The 11902-nt window shown below is 48.5% G+C and overlaps 1 protein-coding gene across 1 annotated transcript in view; it reads left to right on the top strand.

Moving 5' to 3' along the window:
- Positions 1-9209: 9209 nt before the first annotated feature.
- ERICH6 (glutamate rich 6) overlaps positions 9210-11902 on the top strand; it is a gene marked incomplete at both ends in the record, with an annotated part of 86383 nt that continues 83690 nt past the window's right edge. Inside the window, 2 exons of the mRNA XM_080654664.1 lie at positions 9210-9597; positions 10366-10423. Coding sequence (XP_080510790.1) covers positions 9210-9597; positions 10366-10423 — 446 coding nt within the window. The remainder of the gene's footprint in view (positions 9598-10365; positions 10424-11902) is intronic.

Raw genomic sequence — 11902 nt, 5'->3', positions numbered from 1 at the left:
GCCGGTTTGGCTCAGTGGATAGAGCATCAGCCTGGGGACTGAAGGGTCTCGGATTCGATTCTGATCAAAGGCATGTACCTTGGTTGTGGGCATATCCCCAGTGGGGGGTGTGCAGGAGGCAACTGATCGATGCTTCTCTCTCATTGATGTTTCTAACTCTCTATCCCTCCCCCTTCCTCTCTGTAAAAAATCAATAAAAATATATTTTTAAAAAATGAAAACTGTGAACAATGCACTGCTCTGGGGCGGCAGGTGGGGGGGGGAGGGTTGTTAGTGCTGGCCCCAGGACAGATCATCAGATATGGCCTGGGGACCGGCAACACCTGGGGGCCTTCCTATAAGCCCATGAAAGGGGGTGGAACCATATCTGCAAGACAAAGACCCCAGAAGGTTATAAAAAGTGAAGCCCTCTGCGTGTTTCTTCACTCTGATTTGGAAATTATTCCAGGAGTCCACTAGTGTTAATAAACGGGGTCCCTCCCTTTCTCTAGGAAGCATGCTTGGTATTTCTTTGGTCTTCTGCAACATTTGGTTCCCTGACTGGGAAGCTAATCGTGTTTGGCTCTTGCCTCTGGTGAGTAGACGGGGTTTGGGGCCTGGGGGCATGGGACAGGCCTCTGGAAGGTGCACACTTCTGATTTTAGCAGAATTGAACCAGTGGGGGGACTCCAGGTGCTCCCAGACCTCAACCCAGGACCCAGCCGGCATCTGGAGAAAGTGGACAGACACCTCTGGACCTGTCAACAGAATTGGTAAGGTAGGGGCCCCAGTCAGTTAGGCCCACTCCAAGTGAGTGGAAGGGGGAGCTTGATCACCTCCCGGGAAGTCATAGGACTTCGTCAGGTAAATCAGGAATCAGGACTCCGGAGGTGAGTAAATTCAGATCTGATTAAGGAATTATGGGTTCACTCTTCTGTTTGTTTGTGTGTGGGACTAGCCAATTTGCTCCCTAGAAGGGGGTCTGGACGCAGTCTTAACTCCTCTGGTAGGTTCTCACCAAGACATTGGTCAAGAATTATGTTCTGGGGCGTGGGTGCCAGGAGTGGCCCCCACACCCATCTGGGGAGTTGGGCATTATCTGCTCAGCTCCAGTCTGGGCAAGTCTACTGAGAGAGTGTGAGTACAGATGTTTGTCTGTCTTGGCATAATTATCTGCTGATTAACTGGTCTGTGTGAAAGCGAAAGCTACTTTGATTTTTTGTTTGCTCATCTGGTTAAAATGTTTGATTTACTGAAGGCTGAACCCGTGATGGTCTGCAAAAGTCTCAAGCAGCACTGGTGAGTTAGTTTTCTCAGAGATGTTTGCTCTCTATCACGGAGGGATAGTTGATAAAAATTTCTGTCTATGTTTGTGTACCAGGGGCTTTGGTTTGCTCTGTGATTTTGCTGTGTTAGGTTGAAATTTTGGAATTCTGGGGTAGATTTAAAGGTATTTGCAGCTTTTCTTGTCTCTTTTGGCTGGCTGGGACTTTCAGGGGCAGGGCTCACAGCTCCGCTGGGCAGAGAGATTTTACCTGCCCTACCCCTGCCTGTGCTGACTAAGGATCTTTTCTTTAAGGAGACCCTCCAGGCTTTTAGTAAATTTCCCTGCACCCTTGTCTGTCTCTCGCCACCGATCATCATGGGATTGAGACAATGTAAACCCACTGTTCTCAATTGCATGTTGGAAAATTTTGAAAAGGGTTTTATTGAGGACTATGGTATTAAAATGAACCCCACAACACTGAGGAAATTCTGTGAATTAGAATGGCCAGCCTTTGGGGTCGGCTGGCCCCCAGAAGGCTCTTTAGATGTAGAACTGGTCAGGGCGGTCTGGAAGTAATCACGGCAGAACCCGGACACCCAGATCAGTTCCCTTACATAGACAGCTGGTTAGGAATTGCTCAAACCTTGCCACCTTGGGTCCGGTTCTGTAAGGTTTTAGTAGTAGGAGAAAAGAAACAGGTCTCTCAGAAGGGAATCCAACCCCTTGTTCTGCCAGGATCCCCTGAGGAAGTCCCGCTAGTTTTACCATCTCCATATGTGCCACAGGCAGCACCAAGTGCTTCCCCAGCTGGTCTGAAAGGTCCAGAAACACCGCCCCCTTCCGTTTCTCCTCAACCAGGCTCTCCAGAGCCAGTTGGGCAGTGCTTGCATTCAGCCGATCAAGGGCCCAGGCCACAACCAGCATGTCAGATGCCTCTAAGGGAGATTCGGGGTGCCAAAGTAGTTGGCGAAGATGGGACCTTGCAGGAGGGAGGGCCAGTCTATTATTATCAGCCCTTTACCACCAGTGACATCTTGAATTGGAAACATCACACCCCAGCTTATTCTGAAAAACCTCAGGCCATGATAGACTTCCTAGAAACGATCTTCCAGACCCAGAAGCCCACCTGGGACTTTCAGGGGCAGGGCTGCAAGCAGCTCCTTTTCACATTCATTAACACTGAGGAGTGCATGAGAGTAGTAACAGAGGCTCGGAAGTGGCTCCAGACCCAGGCCCCGGCAGGAATATTAGATACAGACAGATGGGCCAGAAGGCCTTCCCAGATGAGGAACCTGATTGGAACCTGAACTCAGAAGATGGAAGGACCGGGCTAGAAGGATATTGGCTGGCCTTCCTCCAGGGGGTCAGGGCTGGAGCCAAGAATCCCATCAACATGGCTAAAATCTCTGAGGTTTTCCAGAAACCTAATGAAAGTCCAGCAGCTTTCTATGAGAGACTATGTGAGGCATACTGGATCTACACCCCCTTTAGACCTGAGACCCCAGAAAATCAAACCATGGTAAATGCCATTTTTGTAGGCCAAGCCCAGCCTGACATCAGGAGAAAATTACAGAAACTGGAAGGGTTTGCAGGAAAGAATGCTACTGAACTGCTAGAGATAGCCAACAAGGTTTTCATCAATCGAGACAGTGCAGCAAGGAAGGAGAAAGAAAAGAGAATACAAAGAAAGGCCAATATAATAGCAGCGGCTTTTAGAGGCTCAGGCTCCCAGACAGATCAGCAAGGATACAGACCAGGGGGAAAAGGAAGAATGAGCCTGAGACAAGACTAGTGTGCTATTATAAGGAAACAGGACACTGGAAGAATGAATGTCCCAAATGGCAAAGTAAGAAAACTGGACCCCCTTTTCCGCCCAGTCGCTATCAACCAGAGCCACTCAAAGCAGATCTCATTGGGCTAGCAATGGCTGATTCCAACTAGGACAGACCAGGCTCACTTCAGCTAGGCCCCCAAGAGCCCATGGTCAGAATGAAAATTGGGGGCCAGACTGTGGACTTTATGGTTGATACGGGAGCTGAGCACTCAGTAGTCACTCAGAAAGTAGCGCCTCTCTCAGGAAAGGAGGTCACCATTATTGGAGCTACTGGGGTCCAGACCCGTAGACCATTCTGTCACCCTCGCTGATGCCAACTTGGCAGTCATCAAGTAATTCATGAATTCCTGTACTTGCCAGACTGTCCAGTGCCTCTAATGGGTAGAGACCTTTTAGCCAAAATGGGGGCAGAAATCAGTTTTGCTCCAGATGGCTCAGCACAGCTTCACCTCCCCAATGATCCTATCCTTAGCAGTGCCGAGAGAAGAAGAATGGAGACTTTATACCCCCCAGACAAAGGCCTCACCATTAGAACCTGAATTAGAGAAGGGATTCCCACTGGTCTGGGCAGAAGGGAATCCTCCAGGCCTGGCTAAGGACCATGCCCCGGTGCTAATTGAGTTAAAGCCTGGGGCACAGCCTGTTAAAATCTACCAATATCCAATTCCAAGGGAAGCACACCTAGGAATCCAGGTCCACTTAGGCCGGCTGCTTCAGTGGGGACTTGTTAAACGATGCAGGTCTCCATGGACCACGCCTCTCTTGTCTGTCAAAAAGCCTGGGACTAATGACTACCGCCAAGTGCAGGATCTACGGACTGTTAATGAGGTTGTTATAACCCTGCATTCAGCACTGCCGAACCCCTACACTCTTCTGGGACTCATCCCATCAGAGGCGGAATGGTTTACATGCCTTGATCTGAAAGATGCTTTTTTCTGCCTTCGATTAGTGCCTTCCAGTCAGCCTCTCTTTGTTTTCAAATGGGAAAACCCAACTACAGGGGCCAAGGAGCAGTTCACCTGGACCAGACTGCCACAAGGGTTCAATAACTCCCCTACTTTTTTTAGTGGAGCACTAGCATCTGATCTGTCTAAGTTCCCAGGACAGGACTTGGGGTGTGTTCTACTCCAGTATGTAGATGACCTCCTACAGGCCAGCTCCACATGAGCTCAGTACTGGGAGGGAACACAAGCCCTTCTGAGACTACTAACTGAAACAGGTTATCGGGTGTCTAAGAAAAAGGCACAGATTTGTCAGAAAGAAGTCAAGTATCTAGGCTTCCAGATTGCCCAAGGGAAACGAAGGCTGGGGACTGAAAGGAAGCAGGCAGTATGTGCCATCCCAGTCCCTAGCACCTGGCAGCAGATTCGGGAATTCCTGGGAGCAGCAGGATTCTGTCGAATTTGGATCCCAGGGTTTTCAGACCCGGCCAAGCCTCTCTATGAAGCTTTAAGAGGAGAAGAGAAGGCACCCATCGACTGGAGTCCTGAACAGGAGAAAGCCTTCATCACCATAAAGGCAAAGCTCACTGAGGCCCCAGCACTAGGGCTACCAGATGGGATGCGAGACTTTAATCTTTTTGTTCACAAGAACAGCGGGGTAGCCCTAGGAGTTCTAACCCAGGAGTTTGGACCCTGGCAAAGACCAGTAGCCTATCTCTCCAAGTGGATTGACCCAGTTGCCTCCGGGTGGCCCCCATGCCTCAGGGCCCTTGCAGCCACGGCATTATTAGTCAAGGAAGTGGATAAGCTTACCTTAGGACAAAACTTAAATGTAAAAGTACCTCATGCTGTTGTCACCCTGATGGAATCAAGGGGGCAGCACTGGCTGACTCCTGCTCGAATGACTCAGTATCAAGGGCTGCTATGTGAGAATCCACAGGTACAATTAGAAGCAGTGAAAACACTTAATCCTGCCACCTTTCTACCCATCGCTGAGGGAGCCCCTGAGCACAATTGCCTGGAAGTCCTAGAGGAGATTTATTCCAGCCGGCCAGACCTAAGGGATAGGTCCCTGCAAAACACGGACTTGGTATTGTTCACAGTCGGCAGCAGCTTCTTCAATGAAGGAAAAAGACGAGCCAGATATGCAGTGGTATCAAACTTTGAGACAATTGTAGCACAGGCCCTGCCTGAAGGATGGTCAGCACAGAGGGCAGAACTTTGGGCCCTGGTAAAAGCCCTAGAACTCAGTAAGAATAAGTGTGCCAACATCTACACTGACTCGCGCTATGCCTTTGCTACCCTGCATGTCCATGGGGCCATATATAAGGAAAGGGGGCTTTTGACAGCAGGAGGAAAAGGAATCAAAAATCAGAATGAGATTTTAAAGTTACTAGAAGCAGTCTGGGAGCCTAAGAAAATAGACGTCATCCATTCAAAGGTCACCAGGAAGGGAAAGACTCAGTATCAGAAGGAAACCAGCATGCTGATGCCACAGCCAAGCTGGCTGCTAAAAAACAAGAAGCATGAGCACAAATCATGTTGGCCCCCAAATTACCTGAACCTCCAAAATACACTCCTCAGGAAGAGAAATGGGCCCAGAAAGAAGGGGGCAAGAGAGCAATGGAAGGCTGGTGGATACTCCCAAATCATAGGGTTTATGTCCCAGAACAGTTAGCCCATAAAGTAGTCCTCCAGCAGCATGAACTCACTCATTTAGGAAAGGCTGCCCTAGAAGCTTTGATAGGCAGGTACTACCTGATTGCCCGTCTACCCTCCTTGTGTGCCCCAGTCTCTCAACGTTGTCGCCTCTGTGCTCAGAACAATGCTAAACAGGGTCCTGTGGGACCGATAGGAGTTCAATGCTGTGGGCAAGCTCCTTTTGAGGACTTAGAAGTAGATTTTACAGAAATAGGGCCTAACAGAGGGAATAAATACCTGCTAGTCTTTGTTTGCACCTTTTCAGGTTGTGTCGAGGCATATCCCACTCACACTGAAAAGGCAAGAGAAGTCACTAAGGCATTGCTGAAGGATATAATTCCACGGTATGGAATGCCTCTGACCATAGGGTCCAATAATGGCCCAGCCTTTGTAGCAGAAATAGTACAACAGGTAGCCAAGGCTTTAGGAATTAGATGGAACCTACATACAGCTTACAGGCCTCAGAGTTTAGGGAAAGTAGAGCGCATGAACCGGACTCTAAAGCAGGCTATGGCTAAGCTGTGCCAAGAGACAACCCTACCCTGGACAGATATCTTGCCTCTTGTACTCCTGTGGGTACACTGTGCCCCAAGGGCCAGGGTAGGTTTCTCTCCCTTTGAAATTATATACGGTACACTCCCTCCCTTAATTCAGCCAAAGGGAGATTTGGGGGAAATAAGGAACTTAGAAATCCAGAAACAACTACAAAGACTTGGAAAAACTGTCTTTGAGGTCCACAGGTGGGTTATTGACCGACTACCCATCTCTCTAGGAACAGCTGTACATCCTTATAAACCTGGAGACCAGGTTTGGGTAAAGGATTGGAAAAAAGAGTCCCTCAAGCCTACCTGGAAGGGACCCTATCCAGTCATATTAACCACCCCCACAGCTCTTAAGGTTGCAGGACTAAACACCTGGATCCACCACTCCTGGGTGAAGGCAGCCCACCAGCCGAGTGACATCCAGTCTGAGTGGAAGGTGACCTCTGACCAGAAACACCCCCTGCGGATCACCTTCAAGAAGACAGCAGACCTGGCCGAGCAACCTGCTCCAAGGAATTCTGATAACACCCTGCTGAATTCTCCCCTAACGTAACATGCTCTAGTATTTCTGGATAATCACTGGTTTTATCTAATAATTCTTATTTTGTCTTTTTATGAGTGCCAGCGGAATCTGAGACTAGTACCAGGAGGAGAACTCATCTGCTCTTGCTGAGACACAGAAGCACCATAAAATTACTGCTCCCCACACAGCAAAGAAACAAAGGCCTTATCATAAATTGTTGGATTACACCTTGTCATGCCATCCTTTGCTCCTTGCTTAGAAACTCGCTACCCAAATATGCTAGACCAGGTAGTCCACGAGAAACCCCAATCAAGCCAGATTTTTGTTAGCTATACTTATCAGCCTGTGGCATGTTATGACTCTACTACCAAATGCATGTAGTGGTGGTGGTGGGGGAGATTATATTGGACGGAAAAAAATAATAATAGGACCTGTCACAGCCAATGTGCATCTAACTAATGTTGCTCCTATTTGTTTCAGCAGTATGCAGGGCCAACGTCCAACAGGTCACCTCCCAGATGAACTATGCAACTCTACCCCCAAGGCTGAAAACACCACCTAACCATGGTGCCCACTGCAGGAACATTCTACACGTGTAGAATGGGACCACTGCTTACCTCTGCCTGCCTGCAAACTGGACGGGAATGCCTTTATTTATTTTTTTAAAAATATATTTTATTGATTTTTTACAGAGAGGAAGAGAGAGGGATAGAGAGTTAGAAACATCGATGAGAGAGAAACATCGATCAGCTGCCTCTTGCACACCCCCTACTGGGGATGTGCCCGCAACCAAGGTACATGCCCTTGACTGGAATCGAACCTGGGACCCTTCGGTCCACAGGCTGACGCTCTATCCGCTGAGCCAAACGGTCAGGGCTGCCTTTAAACTTCAGATGGTCCTACAAACCAGAAGAACTCCCTACAAACCCCTCTGAGAGGAAGAAGCAGGATGCTAACCCCTTGGTCATTGTCCCTTTCCAGCAGGAAGTAGCTAAGAGCGGTCGTCAACCCTGTTCACTATAACATCCCGTGGTCGTTGCTCCACAGGGCTAAAAGAAGCTTGTGGGACAGGGCAGGCGGGGGGGGGGGGGGGGGGGGGGAGGGGAGGGGCGGGAATGAGGAGGAAACTGGTCTTGCAAGGCATGTCAGGCTATAAAAACTGTGAACAATGCACTGCTCTGGGGAGGGGGGGGGGGCGGGGAGAAGGTCGTTATTGCTGGCCCCAGGACAGATCATGGGATATGGCCTGGGGACCCCCAACGCCTGAGGGCCTTCCTGTAAGCCCAAGAAAAAGGGCGGAACCATATCGGCAAGACAAAGACCCCAGAAGGTTATAAAAAGTGAAGCCCTCTGCGTGTTTCTTCACTCTGATTTGGAAATTATTCCAGGAGTCCACTACTGTTAATAAATGGGGTCCCTCCCTTTCTCTAGGAAGCATGCTTGGTATTTCTTTGGTCTTCTGCAACACTAAGACAAAATTATGACCTGGCCTTGCTTTGTTTCTTTTGATCATGGTTTCAGAGTAACCTTTGTCTTATTCTACTTGGGCTGCTAGAACAAAGTACCATAAACTGGGTGGTTTATACACAACAGAAAGTCAAACCAGCAAACTAGGACCCAAGTTTTTATAGTTTTATAAAGTTTTATCATAAGTTCCAACAAACATCTGTCTATACACACTACACACACTCCAGCATCTGCAATAACAAGTGGCCTATGGATCTCCATTGCTAGTAGCCCCTACCCCTACCCGATTCAAAAAAAGACTTGTCCAAAGGAGCTGATAGAAGAACGGGATCATCTGGCCGCAGGTTGCCAGAGTATCTCTGAGACCACGGAGAGCTTGTGGGAAAGAAGTTTGCAGTGGCCCAGCTCCCCCCAGCAGCTCCTGGCCCTCACCACCTCTCTATCTCTGTCCACCATTCCACCCAGCTAAGGGGGTCCGGGGGCTTTATTTATTTACTTTTAATATATTTTATTGATTTTTTTTACAGAGAGGAAGGGAGAGGGATAGAGAGTTAGAAACATCGATGAGAAACATCCATCAGCTGCCTCCTGCACACCTCCTACTGGGGATGTGCCCCAACCAAGGAACATGCCCTTGACCGGAATCGAACCTGGAACCTTTCAGTCCACAGGCTGATGCTTAGCCACTGAGCCAAACTGGTTAGGGCTCTTTATTTATTTTTAATATTTTTTAAATAATCCTCACCTGAGGATATGTTTATTGATTTGAGAGAGAAACATCCATCGTTTCCTTCTGTTTGTGCCCTGACGGGGAATCCAAATCAACGGAGCCACCCGCCCCTGGGCTCTGGGGCTTTAAATGCCCTGAGTTGCACGCGGCTGGCGGTTGGCCAGGGAGACGGACAAACCACAGGGCGCGCCGGGGCCGGGGGACCAACCGCATCCCGCTTCCGCCATGGCTAGCTTGCAGCGGCGTGGCAGCTTCAGGAAGCCGGAGGAGGAGGGCCAGGAAGAGGAGGAGGAGGAGGAGGAGGAGGAGATGGGAGGAGAGGAGGAAGAGGAGGTAGAAGCGGAGAAGGCAGAAATGGAGAAGGCGGAGGCAGAAGAGCAGAAGAGGGCGGAGGTCCACGGGATGTTGGACGATGAGTACTTCTGGAAAATTATGGACATGGACATCGACGACGAGAGCAACGAGGAAGACCTGCCAGACGCACGCCCCCGCTTAGCCAGCGTCGTGAGCCCCAGCCTGAGCTCGACGCCCAGCGCGACTCTGACGTTCAGCCAGCCCGTGAGCCCCAGGGGCGTCAGCTCCAGCTCGCCCTCCAGCGCCTCCTCCCAGAAAAGTACTGCCCCTGCCCGCCCTTCCCTGGAAGCTTCGGGCCCTAGGGGGCAGCTGACCGAAGGCTCCAGCCTTCGTCCACCTGGGTGTCTGATTTCTAAATATGGGCACCACCACCACCACCACCAGACACGCCTCTATCTCAGTCCCTTCTGTAAAAGGCATTGAAATCCTGGCTGAGCAGGTGTGATGGTTCACAATTCAGGATATAGGTGAACACCCAGCACACAGGGGTCTCTCCCCTCTTTCCACCCTCTCCCCCTCTCCCCTTTCTCTCCCCCCTCTCTCCCCCCTCTCCCCCCTCTCTCCCCCCTCTCCCCCCTGTCTCCCCTCTCACCTTTCTCTCCCCTGTCTTTCTCCCCTCTCTCTGCCCCCCACCCCCCATGTCTCTCTTCCGTCTCTCTCCACTCTTGGAGAAGTAGTGCCTTAAGGGTGCTGTGTAACTAAAAACAGTCCTGCAAAAGGCAACTCCCCTTTCTGTTAAATTTCCTCTTTTCCTCTGCTGAAACCACTCCAGTCATTTTCTTAGAAATGTTTTGTCAGGATAATTCTTGTTGGGGCAGAAGGAGGGGCAGGCTGTCCTCTGCACTATAGGATGTTTAGCAGCATCCCTAGCCTCTAGCCCTGGCTATGCCATTAGCTCCTACCCCACTTTATGACAATCAAAAATGTCTTCAGATGTTGCCAAATGCTTCCTGGATGACAAAATTGTCTTCTTGAGAACCTCTGATTTAGAGGCAATGGCTAAAATTTTTAATGTTTCATTCAACAGGTTTACCTACGGTATTTCAGACATTTAGGAAAGGCATGTCTGAAGTAAATTTAGATAGGTAAGAGAATGTTTTCATGTTATTTTTGAAGCTGATTACATTTGCTTTTTGGATAAACATGTCAGGAAGTGGAGTAAAATAACCCAGGACATTTACAACTAATTAATTTTTTAAAGTTTTGGGTTTTTTACAAATCTACACTGTTAAACAATTTGGAAGAGATAGAGACACGGTCCCTGCCCATTTCCAACTCGTCACCTACCTGTAGAGAGGACATGTGCACTTAATGTAACTCAATAACAACTGTATGCATGTGTAAGCGCTATGAACATTTAGGACATAAGTCTCTATTGGCTAAATTCAAGAGTGATCAAGGACACTTGTGGAGGAGAGTGGAAATTATGATCCTTTTCTTCTCTTTTTCTTCTTCCTGTTGTTGCTATTAGCCTTTGAGTACTTTGTAATAAGAAGATACCAAAGAAATCCCTTTTGAAATTTCTTTATAAATCTTCCCTGAAATCTACGCCAAACCTGAGACTACAACCTTGAATTACTATTCACCTAAGTTTTGCTTTTACAAGCAACTTCTAAATTATTAAGCATAAGGAGAATAGTTCTGTTCCACTTACATGTTTCTATGTATCCTCTTCTTTCAACATTTTAATAAAAGATAATATATGTACATGGTTAAAATATTAAAGTATACAATGGTATAACATTTTATTTTTTAATAAACTTTTATTAATTTCAGAGAGGAAGGGAGAGAGAGAGAGAGAATCATTGATCAGCTACCTCCTGCACGCCCCCCACTGGGGACCGAGCCCACAACCCCGGCATGTGCCCTAACCTGGAATCAAACCATGACCTCCTGGTTCATGGGTCGGCGCTTAACTACCGAGCCAGACCAGCCGGGCAAATTTTAAATCTTCATACTCTTCTTCACCTCCACCCCACTCCCACTCATCAGAATTAACATACTGTTAACTGTGGGGAAGCACGGGACTTGGTCAGAAAGTAGGTAAGGAGGATTCTCTGAAAGGTTGGCGGGGGGGGGGGGGGGAGGCGTGGGGGGGGGGGGCAGGCGCCTCTAAGGGGACCTTGCCAAAGGTGGCAGACCCTGCCTTGACTTTTCCAAACAAGTTTGAGCTCCCGGGTGTTGTACTGTAATCTTTATGTTTAGTCTTTAGACATCCTTGCTTAAAGGACACTACAGACATATGTCTTTTCAAGGATGCTTACCCTACTGATAGTATCTAATACTTAATTTTAATTCAAGCTATTGTTACAATAAAAGCCTGAGGAGGCAGGGGAATGGGGCTGTTTGGTTCCAATAGTCAAGCAGCCCCTTGGCCCTCTCTTTCACAGAAACGTGTATCAGAGTAATCCATTCATCTGTCGATCAGGGTCTGCTGGTCAGTCCTGGCAGTACAATTTTAAGTAGCATATTTTCATTTCTTGACTTATCAGTTGGTGACATAACTAATGACTTCCCACCATGAAAGATAACAAATGTAACTTATACTACTTCCCTCCTCTCCA

This window comes from Plecotus auritus, assembly GCF_963455305.1.
Source record: "Plecotus auritus genome assembly, chromosome: 2".
In the NCBI taxonomy this organism is placed as follows: Eukaryota; Metazoa; Chordata; class Mammalia; order Chiroptera; family Vespertilionidae; genus Plecotus; species Plecotus auritus.
This window is presented reverse-complemented; position numbering and strand designations above follow the sequence as displayed.